Source organism: Melitaea cinxia, chromosome 17 (assembly GCF_905220565.1).
Source record: "Melitaea cinxia chromosome 17, ilMelCinx1.1, whole genome shotgun sequence".
Taxonomy (NCBI): Eukaryota; Metazoa; Arthropoda; class Insecta; order Lepidoptera; family Nymphalidae; genus Melitaea; species Melitaea cinxia.
This window is the reverse complement of record NC_059410.1, coordinates 8,133,150-8,148,857: the sequence shown is the minus strand read 5'-3', so window position 1 is coordinate 8,148,857 and position 15,708 is coordinate 8,133,150. Positions and strand designations below refer to the sequence as shown.

At 31.8% G+C, this 15,708-nt stretch overlaps 1 protein-coding gene and 1 long non-coding RNA gene across 2 annotated transcripts in view; both read right to left on the bottom strand.

Annotated features, from left to right (window-relative positions):
* Positions 1 to 1,602: 1,602 nt before the first annotated feature.
* LOC123661859 lies at positions 1,603 to 3,831 on the bottom strand. The gene is made up of 2 exons (XR_006744399.1): positions 3,725 to 3,831; positions 1,603 to 1,851 (listed from the first exon to the last, which is right to left on the bottom strand). It is a non-coding gene; the product is annotated as an uncharacterized LOC123661859 (long non-coding RNA).
* Positions 3,832 to 4,031: 200 nt separating this feature from the next.
* LOC123661473 (ubiquitin-conjugating enzyme E2 R2) overlaps positions 4,032 to 15,708 on the bottom strand; it is a 31,546-nt gene continuing 19,869 nt past the window's right edge. Inside the window, exons 3-5 of the mRNA XM_045596428.1 lie at positions 7,960 to 8,192; positions 7,312 to 7,423; positions 4,032 to 6,354 (exon numbers count right to left, since the gene is read on the bottom strand). Of these exons, the coding sequence (XP_045452384.1) occupies positions 6,244 to 6,354; positions 7,312 to 7,423; positions 7,960 to 8,192 (456 nt within the window). The 3' untranslated portion in view covers positions 4,032 to 6,243. The remainder of the gene's footprint in view (positions 6,355 to 7,311; positions 7,424 to 7,959; positions 8,193 to 15,708) is intronic.

Sequence of the window (15,708 nt, the reverse complement as noted above, 5' to 3'; positions counted from 1 at the left end):
ACTATTCAAAGTTTCATATTACAATGAAAATCTTTGACAGGAGACGACACCATGCTATTTTTAATATGTATGATTTTATTTTGTGTTACCCACAATTAGGAATTCTAAACATTTTTGAAATATCATATCAAAAATTGACCGCTCCAGCGGGATTCGAACCCGCGTCTCCGACTGACCGTGTCGGCGCTCTAGCCAATTAAGCTATGGAACGATGTACCCGCTAGAGCGAAATTTTTGATATGATGATTTTTACTTTCGGTTTAAGCGAACCGTGGCGCCGTCTATAGTGAGTTCTTTACAGAGACCCGTAACTATTCAAAGTTTCATATTACAATGAAAATCTTTGACAGGAGACGACACCATGCTATTCTTAATATGTACGATTTTATTTTTGTGTTACCCACACATTAGGGATTCTAAACATTTTTTGAATATCATATCAAAAATTGACCGCTCCAGCGGGATTCGAACCCGCGTCTCCGACTGACCGTGTCGGCGCTCTAGCCAATTAAGCTATGGAACGATGTACCCGCCAGAGCGAAATTCTTGATATGATGATTTTTATTTTCGGTTTAAGCGACGAAGCGCGAATATTGTGCCTTCAATCTGCGCAGAAATGAATTTAGGCTCTCTTTGGCGACAGAAGTCAGGCTAGTTTATCATATTGTCCTTCAATGGTTGATCATCTGAGGGTTGAAATGTTTATAAATATTGGCAAAAAACGAAATGCCATTTTTTTTCATCTTTAATTGTTTTGTTGAATAAAAATGCCGCAACTGCTCAGTTGAGAACACTAGACTTTTCAGTTGAGAACACTTGCTCGGAAACGAAAAAAAAAACGTCTTCAATTACAATCTTGATCAAATTTAAATGGGACTACCTGACAAGCTTTCGATTAAAACAAGAATCATCAAAATTATTTATAAATAATAAATTGCCACTGCCCTCTATACAGATAGCTCACAACTCACAACGTTATACGATAGTTCGAAACTTCGAACCGAAAATAACATCATCTCTCGTTACGACAATGACGCGTACACACCGTTACATAAATACGCGTTTAAATATTTACCATTTTCAACAGCCTGGCCTGCTTATTTGAGGTCAGATTTAATTAGGCAACCATATACAACAATAAATAGAGAAAAATAGCTTTAATTGGATATATAAATTATAAATGTCCGTTATAAACGTATAAAAGTATCGAAATCGTACCTGTTTACACCTGACTGCGATGAGGCGCGGCCAGGTGCACAACGGCAACCGTGACTTTTCAGAATATTTATATATATTGCCGTGATGTAAACGATATTTTATTTAAAAAACAAGTGAAAGATATTTTTAACAAAACTCAATTAACACAAATTTAATTAAATATACTAGGCCACATTTTGATAGGCAACTTGGTCGATATATATTCTCCTAATCATAAATATACATAAAAATTTGGTTTTTAGCAAAACCTCGCTGCATGCACTAATTTGCAGTGGGATCTCGTACCAATATCAATGTGATGACACTGTTGAAGTAAGTATGTCAACCGCATCCTCCGTAGATTTTCATCTCCTGAAATCGAACTACCTAGCAGAAATAAAAGCATTCATTTCAATGTATTTTACTAGTCTGTTATTAACAATTTTCTTTAGCAATTTCGAATGTTGATAGAAGTGAAATTAGGCGGTAAGTTTTTGGGTCCACTTTTATATTCGGGAAGACAGAAGCTGTTTTTGATGAATCCGGAGCTTAGTTCTAAGCTTCTGTTAAATATTTTTGTTAATGATATAATGCTTTCCCTAATTTATTTAATGATTACATTAGTTACACCATCAATACATGGGGCTTTATTACCTATAATATCTATAATCTATAATATGTATAAAAGTGAAAGGTCACTCATCACGAAATCTCCGAAACTATATCACCTAACAACTTGAAATTTGGCAGGTAGGTTCCTTATAGAGCGTAGACCAAAGAGTAATATAAGGCGTAGACATCCGTTAAGAACGCATTTTACGAAATTCGACCCCTAAGGGGATAAAACTGGGTTTGGAAGTTTGTATGAAAGTCCTATGTTTTTGAAGTAAGAGACTTGAAATTTAAAGTGTATGCTCTATAGATGGTGAGGAGGTGTCCAAATAATGTATATTTAGAAATCAACTCCTTTTTGGGGTTAAAACGGGGGTTCGTAGGTTGACTCACTGATCACGAAATCTCCGAAACTATAACAGCTACAAACTTAAAATTAGGCAGGTAGGTTCCTTATAGGGCGTACACTACCGCTAAGAATGGATTTAACGAAACTCGACCCCTAAGAGGGTAAACGGGTAAGAGGGTAAACGGAGGGTAAAATAATATATATATATATAAGAGAAAGATCACTGACTCACTCATCACGAGAACTCAAAAACCGCTGGATGGTCCATCTATCCAGGATGGACAAAGATGAAATTTGTCAGGGAGGTAGATTATAGTTAGTAGACGTCCGCTAAGAACGGATTTTGCGATATTCCAACGCTAAGGGGGTTTAATTGGGGTTGATAGTTTGTATGAAACATATACAGCAGCTATAAGTTCGCCTGATAGGTTATTTATACTGCAGCCTGAAAATAAACCAAAAATGTGGTGAATAGAGAGGTTTTATAAAAATAACTATTAAATTATACTAAATATTGTGCTTTTTAAAAAGTTACTCAGTGTAATAAGCATTTCAAGTGACTGAAATAAAAAAATAATTTGCGTTAAACATCGTAATGGTAACGCATATCTTCATAACCACGCGGACGTAGTCGCGGGCAACAGTTAGTGTATTATAAAACAAAGTCCCCAAAAGTGTATGTGATCGATTCCCTCAAAATCTACTGAACGGATTTTCATGCGGTTTCACCAATGGAGAGAGGGCTTCAAGAGGAAGGCTTACGGAACGGCTAGGCCGATTTTGATGGGAGTTTCACTGGAAGTTTACCGGGAAAACTTTGTCACATACTGATTTTAACGCGGGCGAAGCCGCGGGTACATCTAGTTCTGTAATAAAAGTATGAGAAATTCTTCATTTGATTTGTCAAGTAGGCTGCCAAAAGATGGGAGTTTGTTGATTGTTTATTTGAAACTTTCCCTGCTAAAGTTTCTTGATTTAATTTTAAATTGAATGATGTATGTTTTAAGCCAAATTTTGTCCCACAGTAGTAATGAATTATTTAAAAAAAAACACAAAATTCGTTTGGTATAGATATTCTGCGACTTATCAAAGGCGTTTGATTGGGTTGAGCATGGAGTTATTCACAAGAAAGCTTTTGATCTACTAATACCATTAAATGTAAAATTAATGTATCACCGAACGGAACAGTCGTCTGGATCTGTGCAACCTAAAAATGCGCGTTCCACAGGGGAAAATTCTAGGTCATTTTCTCTTTCTAATATTCATAACTGATCTGCCATTAATATGGTATGGATATTTGTGGATTGTACTATTTACTGATGATACATCGCTTATTTTTAAAGTTGATAGGAAAAAAGTAAGTCATGATGACGTGAACGTCCTATTTTTAGACCTACCAAATATACGCAGTTTCGAACGTGTTTGATAACAAACACTGTGACACAAACGAGATTTTTGAAGTTACAAATTCTATTACTAACTATTTACCCGTAACCATTTTGTGATAAAGCCAATAAAATAATGGATATTTAAAAGAGGCAATAATTTGCAAAAAAAAACGCGTACCTGTAGCGAGGGAAAGGAACGAATCACGAATATCATTAGGTGGTCGTTTTGGCGCAAAGTGCAATTGACCAAACATTGTACGACAATACGGCCTATCTTTCTCGTGCCTGTGTTCCATTTCATACCAAAGAGTTTCATACCACAAACAGAGACCGAAAATTCGTTCCTGCGCAAGTCAGCGCTGAAGATTCGTGCCAATAACTATATACATCTCAAATACAATCCCGATATAATTTACACGATTTAGTTTGTAATTTATATTTACTTATAAATAAAAAAATAAAGGAATTTTATTAAATAAATCGAATTCGCATCCAAACACATGCAGTTTATTATCGAATATCTTTACGCATTTAACATTTTGTTTTCGTAACCTTCTACAGAAATTTTCCAAACCACTTATAATTACTTAATCTAAATTACTATTTTAATTTCGGACGATTTCATAAACTTCTATTGAAATTAAGACAAAAGCGGCGAGAACTGTTTTACTAAGTCCAATGAGATTATCACTATTTTTTGATTGACATTGAATATAATAAGGAATATGCAATACAAATTCACTCTAACACCTACAAATAATTGTAGTTACATAACTTTCTAGTTAAAATCAAAAGCATCGTAAATTTCTGTTTATTCTTATTTATCCCTGTCCCTTGTCCTAAAGCCTAGATTATTTAAGATTTTCGTATTAATTTCAAAAATATATTTTTACTATACCATAATCATGTTTTTTTTTTTTAATTATAGGACAAAATATTAGGAATAAATGAGAATAATCCTAAAAATGTATTACACATATATAGCCAATATATATTCCACGAGAGTAATGATAAAAGTCATTTTTAGAGAGTAATATTATTGAAATTTTTGATCAGCTTAATTTGTTCACTATTACGTTAATTTAGCTTAGTGTACTAATAATTACAACTACATTTTTTATTAAATAATTTCGTTAATGTATAATTAATTATTAAGATAATATATGCATGTACTCCTCGATTACAATCTAAATGTATTGAAGTAATTTTATTATTATCATATTATACACATTTTGATTTGAGCATATCTATTTTCGAATTATAGTTCAATGCTACAATCATTTAATCTCTGTACATTTTTAATTCCATCATTCGAAATGTTTTAAACATAGTTTATTTACATTGCTTCATAGAAGAATAAATTACATTGTGATGTCTTAATTTTTCCGTCCGGTGTTATACAACTTGTATTATTGCATGTATGTAAATATTTATATATGTTTAAAAAACTGAATTAAAATAATTTAAATCGATTGAATTCGATTTAAACAAACATTTTCGTGTAAACAGCTCCAATAGTGGTCAATAAATCACAGAACTTTCAATAAAAATTAAGATAGTCTAATTGAAAATAATTGGTCTACTAATTACTACTAGGCCCTAGCAGTTTTAAGATAACTAATATAAAAAAGTAAATGACTTATTGAATTATAAAATAAACTATACAAGTTTAAATTTTGGCTAGAGGCGGACTTTTTCAGACACAATATTAAAATCGGCATTTGATAGAACATTAATCATACAAGTATGGTATGTTTATTAACCAAATACCATTGTAACGATTTTTACAATTATTCAACACATTATGATATACCTATGGCTTCTGGTCAACAGAAATACGATACGTAAAATAAGTCATAGTATTATTAAAACTAAATATTCGTAAGTAATAATGATAACTGCATTGGCAACAAGAGAATGTCAAGTTATTGATTTGCTAAATGTCGAATTTGTGTAATTTTACTGGTACAAGTATGAAACAAATATATATATATAATATTTTTAACATAGAGCCATGTATTTAATGTTTATATGTACCCAACACCCTGTTTTGGTTATGATTGACATACAAAAATTGATGATTGGATTGGTGTCAAGACAATCGCATACAAGATACAAGGTGTGTGAACTGTAATGTTTGCCTAAAATTATCTTTGCTGAAATTAATGTACCAGATAGAAATATTTTTATTTTGGTCATGTAGTTACTTTATCATTATTTATTTATGGTCTCAATTCTAAGCTTGATCCAATTCATATAACTTATTTCATGTGTTTCAGTGTTGTGAATTATATATTGTACAAGCGGACCCGGCAGACCTTGTCCTGAACGGAATACAGATACCAAATTTGATTGCTGACATACAGATAGAAGCGCCACCTACCGGGTCCAATTGTTTTCAAACAATCCACGAAACCATAGAAATATACGTACAAAATTTTAACCAAACCGGTCCAGCTGTTTAGGAGGAGTAAAGTGACAAACACACGCACAGAAGAAATATATATAAAGATTTTATAAGAGATTGCACGATTTGTGTTCATACACAATCAGCCTGCTAGCTTGGGCCTTTCAAAACTCCAGGATCCAGTATAATCAGAATTGTGCTGTCGTTAAATCATACATGTATACAAATGCCAATGTATAATATTATATCTGTCTGGTGGTCCGTCTGTCGCGTGAGATCTCTTTATCGTATCACGATTCGCCGTTGCCGCTGTCGTCTCCGTCCTCTCCACCCTCCAGTTCCTCTTCGGAATCGGTGTCGAGATCATCGTAATCATCATCGTAGAAGTCTGTCATGTCCAACTGAAATACAAAACATAATCAAATTATTGACTGGTATTTTGCTGTTATACCTTTGCGGAAATTCTACTTTAGGTTTTGAAACACTAAATGGTACTTTAATGCAATCTAAATATGTATTTTATTTGGTAGTTTTTATTAAGAAAGTTATTTTTTTATTTTTACTTAACCGTGTGTTTATTAACACAGCCCTGAAATTACTAAACCGATTGTAATTATCCTTTCACCGTTATAAAGTTACATTATCAGAAATAATAGGATAAAACAATCGCACTAAGATTCAATTCTGTGCCTCTTGTGATAAGTGATATAAGTCAAGTTATACCCTTTTTTTGTGGTGTGATCATGGACATTATCACAAAAAATAACGATGTTTTGGTCTGAGTCACGTTCTTCTATTTGCTATAGTTACGGAAACAATTTCTGTACAAAATTATACAACCGAGTAAAATTTGTTTGTGAATACTGATGTAACTCTAACTAATGTGATCTAAAACTTTCGTATATTGGTAAAATTCAGGTTAATTATGTGAAAAAACGAGTGATAACAAAAAATATTTATTCTAAAAGGAATAAATATATTTTTTTTGGAACACATTACGATAGAATCATTAACTCTATATTTTAAACAAAAAGAAGTTAATTTAACTGTACAGGTATCATTTATCACAACTTTAGCACTTTATAAAAGTGAAAAAGGTATAACTCAATAGTTTTTTTCGTATTACCTTCAAAATGAAATATTTACCAAAGAAAAAAAGAGACCAAAAATAAATACTAAAAGAAAATGTTCTACACTACCAAGGAAGATATAACAAGATGAACTTAGCCCACTTAGTTCACGAATAAGATGTTTTTAAATTTTGTTTTGCTCCCCTGTAAAATTATGATTTTCGACTTGTACTACTTGTCACAAGAAGCACAGAATTACACAGAATTTTATCATGTTGTGTATATTACCTGTGGCTCCTGTGTCGTCGACTTTACCGTTTTGATACAATAGTCTTCTAATGTTAGAGGTACGACTATTCCTTCCTTCTCCGCTTCCATACGTGCCACTTGGGCTTGTTTCCTGCAATAATAAAAATAAAATAAAACCATTTAGTTACTTACAGTTAACTAAAGTCGAATATTTCTTAAAATTTCTTTAATTATACAAACTAGTAGGGATTTTCCGTGGACAGATCAAAACATTGAATACTCAATGTTGATAAGTTGATCACGAAAAAAATTTATATAATTTAATATGTATTCATACAATTCTTTCTTTCAATATTGTGCTATATAACGCATGTATCAAGTAACGTAAGTGTATTACTTTCTCAACAAAAGAGTATTAAAATAGGATACAAAAACAAAACATCTTTCTCGAAACTTTAGAACAGCCCAACTTGGCAAGTACTCCAACCCCCACAGAAGATTACAGTCAAAAAATACTGATCTCAAGTAGCGTGGTGTGTTCCTGTGTTGAGAAAGGTAGTCCGGCCTCCTGAGAAGCGTCAGGGGTAGGGTCGGCAATGAGCACACTCCTGGGCATTTGTGTATCCGCAATCATCAGGCGGACTGTATACTTTTTTACGAAATGAAATATATTAAGTTTTAAATTACCTTATTATGTTTTCATATTCCTTATCCTTGCCCTTAGAGTCGCGCCAGCGGCGGTACATGACGCTCGCGTCGACGTTCGCAGGGCTGAATGTGTTCGGCTCGTTTAGGAGTGATATGACTGAGAGCAGCACGGTGCGGACGGACTGCGTGGGGTTCCAGCGCTCGCAAGGCAATTCGCCTGACTGAGGATCGTCCACCGGCGGATGGAGGATTGATATGCATAGATCACCGTTCTGAAATTGGATATTACATTTTTGAATATATAGTTTTTAATCTCAAAATATGAAATAGTACTTAAATAACTTTTTGTCACATTATAAAGGTTAACCCGGTTCTTTTAATCAGAAAACGATTGGTTTTGCTTACAAAACTACCTAAAAAATTTACATTTTGAACATGTGTTCTAATGCGAACAATATTTTTTTAAATGTAAGGTTACAGCGCTTAAATGGCAATCACTTTTCGCTTATTAGATCTAGATTAAAGCATTACATGATCACATAAAAACTCGGGAAAGTAATAGTGTAAAGATGAAATTCTTGTAAAGTTCATCATGTTGTATCAGGCACGGTATATTTCGAACGTTGACGTTTATGGTTATTGCTTCGCTTCTATGAACCGTAACGTAATTTTTGATAGCTTATAACCTGAACTGTAATTTCGAATAAAATAAATATATAGAAACACTAGCTGTACCCAACGGTTTCACGCGAGGTAATTTAAGAAAAAATCGCCTTTAGCCTTCAAATCGCACCATTAGTTCCTGAGATTAAGGCGTTTAAAAGCAAACAAACTTTTCAGCTTTATAATATTAATATAGATAAAAATAAGTCGGAGTAAGAAATTTATGTGTATTATGCGTGTCCATTATCATAACCAGGTATTAACATTCCATGTTAATTAGCACTGATTGAAATCGCGCTTTCATTCGAAATGTATAACTTTTCTAATTCAATAATTTACTAAATATTCTTAGCATATTTTTTTTTCTTGTTATACTACGATTTGAGGCATTGCGTTTTATAGTTATTGCTATTGCTGGATAATGTAGCATTCTAATGGCCACGTAATTTTTAAATTGTTTATTACTTTAACAAATTTTCAAATACGAACAAAAAAGCCATTCTTTGTTGTAGCATGATTAATACCGAACGGATTAACGTTGAAAGATTTTAAACGACTCTACACAATTTATTGTTAGTTAATTATTAGTTCGTTAAGAAGTTATAAAAACTAACTTATCGAACTAACGACTTTTTAAATAATTAGGATAATATGTGTGAAAGTAAAACGAAAATTGTATTTAGATATTGTAATGAGTTAGTACTTTGATCTTTCAATATAATTATATGTTTTATGTATATAAAAATCTTATTGATAAAATTCAGACGTAATCGTGTGTTTATTAAAAGGACCTGGAAGACCGAGTTTAGCTCGTTTTTTTTTTTTTGGTAAATCGTGTTTATTGGAAATTTTATTTCAATACGAATTACATACTGAAGAAATAAGAATAATATTTTTCGATCATACCGACATAATATTTAAAAAAATATGAACTAATTATTTAAATAAAAAATCACGAGTGCAATTAGAAAAAAAGAATCGATCTGGTCATTTGGATTTGAACCTGACTAACATAATCTTGTAGATGATGGCGAAATTCACCTTCGTATTCTAATAATATTGTAGCAGTTTTTCATTGCCTGAAAACACGGATAAAATGACATTTTAAAAATGAAATGAAATGAAACCTAGCTAAATCAAATTTATCGCCCACGCCCGTTTTCGAGATTCAGGTTATAGGTATATAAATACAAGAATTGCTAGTTTAAAGGTTAGACTTACATAATAGTTTATTTAAATTACTTCATAAGAAGTTTTCAGTCTCCGTGTGATATTTTAATAGTGGAAATTCATATTGAATTAAGTTTATTTATAAATGCTCCCGATATAATCACATAACTATGTCTTAATATATCCATCAGAATCCCGCGTAGGAAAATAGAAATAAATAATTTTGATCACTGAATGATAAAATGGTTAAGATAATATAAATCACGATTATTAAAACTGTATGCTGTTGTTACGTGGTGTATAAACTCGGCGAAATATGCTTGATGCAGTGCGTAGTTCGGTTACATAAAATCCATTGTTACCGACTCGGGCTTATGTACCGTACGTTTTTAAATAAATGGCCTTTGCAGGTCTTTTAATATTTATTCATAAATAATCCTCGAGTATGTTTATGTATTATAAACGATTTGTTACTTTTTAATTACAGATAAAAAATAAATGTTTTTTTTTTTAAAGTCATAGTTTAAGTTTTCTCTAAAAATGTATAAAGAACATATATACGTACACATTATTTTACTATATTCAAGATTTGATTGTTTCAGCTTGTGACATCTCACAACTAGACATAAGTCTTTTTCTCTATGTAGAAGAAGAGCCGAAGCTTAATCTAACAGTAATATAATATAATATAAAAATAATGTTAAGGTAAATTTAAATCTTTCTTAAACAACAACATTGAAGCTTATTTTATCTACCATCTGTATTCAAGCAAAACAACTATAACTCATGTTACTGATTACAAGATTTGCGCATAAAATTTGAATGTAATACGAATCGGACGAATAATACCGCATCTTTTACAAACAAAATAATAAGAACATCAGTCTTTAAAAAAACATTCGAATACCGCATAGCCAAATACAAATTGTCGACCTCTGCAGACGTTTTTATTTTTGGCTCTATTCGACGTGAAAATGCAAATACAGTAACTACTACATTACGATTTGCTTAAAGCCTTTAAAATCATTCAATGCCTCCTGTTACGTAATGGTCACAGAAACCGATGTTGAGTCTCAATATGAAATACGAAATATTATATGGTAGGTATAAAATACCTAATTATTCTCGGAGAATGAAAATTGCTCTACACAATTATTAAAGTAGGTAAACTGTATAAAAATAATGTAAAGGATCCTCCCTATTGATGTAATCAATTTGATTAAATAAACAAAATTTACGTTTCATTATTATTTATGATTTTATGTCGGCGTCTAGAGAATCTTCTTCGTTCTATATGTATATATTTATATGTACATGATTGGTATTATATAAATGTAAAAGATGATATTTTGCCTACTAGTGTAGTTATTATGTTTATGAAAAATAGTAAGTCATTTATGTCGCATTGTCCCTGGCTCTTTCTAGATTACTAAATCAGAAATATTAACCTTCACGATTCGTTTAACAGAATACAATTGGAAACAAAGTTTTAAAGTACGTTAGAAGTTATACAATTTTGGGCCTTACTTCGCTGTAAGAAGATATAAATACAAGTGAATGGCCACCATATTCTTATAAAGTAAAACCAAGGGCAAAATATAGAGGTAAGCCGCTCAGAATGCCTAGGCTTCTTCCGTTATCTCCTTATAAAAATAAAATATAACAAGAAAATAGTGTGATTTCTGATATGATCAGATGATATGGTCTGATCCGGTTGTAGTGTTAATCCTTGAGTGTTTCCTACCGTGTCTTAGAGATAAGTAAAAGCTTTCGCTTTCAGTCTTTATTATAAACATCTGACATAGATCTTTACCCTCGGTAGGGCAATAACTGCCATTCCCTAGCATAGCAGGGTAGAGAGAGACGTAACGTGGACTAACGTAGGCGAAATCGCATCAGGTAAACCCCTTTTCTTTCGTTCTTAAGATCTACCCAAATCTCTCATTCCGTCAATTTAAGGGGTCTTTGAAGGTAGTTTACAACGGTGTTATTAAAGATGGGCTTCTTTTATTGCAAGATCCCAAACAAATTCGCTTTTTAATTTGTCACGTTATTTTTCGATTAAATATCAGTTCAATATGGTAAAGTCTGGGGGGCATCGCCAGGTCCCTTTAAATGCAAGGCCTTGGGCGTGGGCCTACTTCGCTCACGCCTAGCTTCGCCACCGGATTAAGCTTTAACCTTTCTCCTATATAAAACGTTTCAAGGACTGGAACATTTACAGACTGTTTCAGTCGGTTAGGTCTGTATTTATATAAAAAGATTGAAAAGTACGATTTGTTATGTTCAACGCAATTACAACTTGAAATTAGTGCGTTAGATAGATGGGTATTCTCTTTTGTACGCCATAAATAAAGAATTGTACTTCATCGTATAGGAGAAGAAAATTACCTGCATCTATAAAATTTCCCCTCTTCGTAGCTTTATGTTGTTTTATAACAAGCTTATGCTCGACCTCCTCCTAGTTTTTCTAAGTGCAAAAAGTTTTTTTTTAAACCGGAATATTAAATGTCAAGTTTATAGCGTTAATAAGTACACTTCCGCTTTTTTTATGTAGCTTAAAAAAAATTCAAACGTTCCATTTATTAAATATTTACCTGTTTTTAAAAGGTACAACACCTGGCAAATGTTGATTTGTTAATTTATAATTTAAATTCAACACGAAAAAAATAGATTAGTAAGAAATTATATATATGTACCTATATTACATATATATTTTTACTTATAATTTATAATATGGATGTTTTTAATAAATAAAACATTTTTGAGATAAAAACTGTTTTCATTAGCATTATAGTAAAAATAATCAAATAATGTAGCATTTGATAGTTATTAATTTGTGAATCTAGTTTGTACGTAGCTTCAGTATAATGTTTGAAACGAAATTGTTTTGTAATCAGTTTAATTAAAAGTCTAGTTACCAGTTTCCTAACTAGAAAAAATGTTGAAACTTAGTTTTAGAATTTCATAATAATAGATTTATTTTTTTATTCAACTTTTAGATTGTTGAGAGAGATGAATCAGGTTCAAAAATTTTATTGCTCAATCGAATAATTTGCATAGTATCAATTTATTTATTTATGCTGCTACAAATCCCGAAAAGTTACTTATTTAAAATTCCAAAGCCTTTGAGTTAGTTAGAGAAATTTTTATGGTAGGTGATGAAAATTATAGGTCATAAAATATCAAGCCATTACCAATAATATGAGTGAAATAAAATTCTTGAAAAATCTTAAAATTTGACAGGAGTTAAGTAGCAAGGTGATATGCCAATAAATTTTTTGAAATACCAAAACAGCTCGTATAAAATTATACTAATAAAGTATTTTATAAGCATTATTACAATCGCGATGCAATAGTAGATCAACGGCCGGAACTATTATAGATTGTTTGCTCACTCATTGTGAGGACATACACTTATTTGCCGATAAGATCTCTGTTTTCTGTAAAAATAGCCATAAGTATCTTTGTACGTTATAAATTTATTTTATTGTATAATTTAATCCTGACATTAGGAATATTTTATTTTTTTAATTTTAACGTTTTTTTTTTCGTTTTGACATCTTCATTCATTAAATTTGATTGTTTAGGTTGGTGTAGTAACATTTCATTGGCGTCGTATTGAAAAGAACTTCATTAACGTACAGTTAAATTTATAAGATTACAAAAAAATAGCGGAATCAGTGAAGCTTATTATTTTTATATTACTTATTTTTTTTTAATTACACTGGTTAGCTACTGGTAAATTACAGTGTCAACATCAATGCCATTATGAAACTTTTTATAAACCACTAATCTACTATGTTGTGCCGATTATAGGTAATTCTATATATTAATACGTCGCTTCAGCCTGTAATATCCCACTACTGGGCATAAGCCTCTTTCCCCATGTAGGAGAAGAATCAGAGCTTAATCCACCACGCTGCATGCAGGTTGGCGGATATATTCCCTACTATGAGTAACGATCGCTATCAGGTGTACATGATAACAACCGAGACCGACGGCTTAACGTGCTCTCCGAGGCACGGTGGGGAGACCCACAAGGACTGCACAAACACCCAGTTATATTAATACGTGAAGCAAAATCTTTCTATCCCGTTTTAAGAAAAATGCGCCGACGGAGGAGTATGAAATTACAACATTACATAGTATATCCACAGGAAGGTTTATATGTATAAAACATACATAATATAGTAGAGGAACACTGATAGTTTTTGCAGCTGTACGAAGCCGGAGAGGGTCGTTATTTTGTAGTTTATATAGAGGAGTGTAGAATGCTAATATTTTTTTTAAATAATGCATAAACATACATTGAATCACACACGCACATAATTACACTCTTGTTTATTATTATATAAGTATAGTCTTTAACAACAGAACCTTAATAATGTTCAAATTTATAAGTTAAATTAATTGTGGTCGAATTCCGACCACTGGGCGACCACTCGTGTAATACTAAAAATACGGGGTCAGCTTGATTGTCAACACATTTAAGACGTATGTTATCCAGGTTTCTTTGATAGCATACTCACATTCAAATTATACTAGGAAGAAATTCAAAATAAATGTTGGCCTATGTTGATAGTACGATCGTATTTATCTATGACCTAGATATTTCTAAGCTGAGCATTAAAATGTCGTTAGAATTATATATATTTTTATTAAAACGTATATAATTTGACGATGCTTTCAAACTACGTAAAATACGGAATTCTAGATTGCACCATTTGCATTTGTAATTTTATTTAAAGAACAATATAATTTATTTTAACGCCTGTGTGCGTTACGCGCAATCGTATACCGACAATTATCTATGCTATTTTTACTTATATGGTCTACTATCTTCCTATCTACGTAAGTCGTTATGTAGTTGTTATGTTACGTTCTGACATATAATACGGAAAATAATGTAAGCGTTATTAATTTTATGTACATATTTTGATATTTACTGCAGACGAATTTACAATGAAAAATACATTAATAAAAAAATTATGTGCAAATATTGCTATGTAATACTTTATTATTATCATAAAAGGATTAAATTGTTGTCTATATTTTGTGTTTATTATTTTACTTTTAGAATGTGCACAGTAAATAACTTTATACTAGCTGACTCGGCAAATGTTGCCTTGCCGCTAAACGCTATTTAAAAATAGGGGTTGGTGGTAGAAGGGTGAAAATTTAGGGTTGTATGTATTTTTCAACGCCAAATCATAATAAAATAAAAAATACATAATTTATCTAAAAATAAAAAAATGGGGTGGACTACCACATTTAGGAGGATGAAAATAGATGTTGTTCGATTCTCAGACCTACCCAATATGCATACAAAATTTTATGAGAATCGGTCAAGCCGTTTCGGAGGAGTTTAATTACAAACACCGCGACACGAGAATTTTATATATTAAGATTAGGAAAAGCAAGCAACGTTTAGTTATACTGAGGCACTCAGAAGAATGAACTAAACCGGCCTGGTCACTACGTAAAAACATGTTTTTAAGGATAAATTATTAACGAGAAAAGACAAATGATTTTAATATGAAATAAAAATTGAAGTATAGTGTTTAAGATTGTAAATTAACATTTTTATGCAAGCTCAGTGCAAGATGGGTTCCAAAATTTGTTTAACCTACTTCCAAAATAAAAAGTACTTTTTGATCTTGAAGCAAAAGAAGCTTGTGTAAAAGACAAACAAAGGAAATTTATCATTACAATGATGGAAGTAAGGCTTTTTACCATAATCGTCTGAGTGTAAAGTTCATCGTGGTCAGATCAGTATAAAATGATTAAATCTGAGTACCTAAACGTTTAACATTACCATTTTTAATATGTACGATTTTATTTTTGTGTTACCCACACATTAGGAATTCTAAACATTTTTGAATATCATATCTAAAATTGACCGCTCCAGCGGGGTTCGAACCCGCGTCTCCGACTGACCGTGTCGGCGCTCTA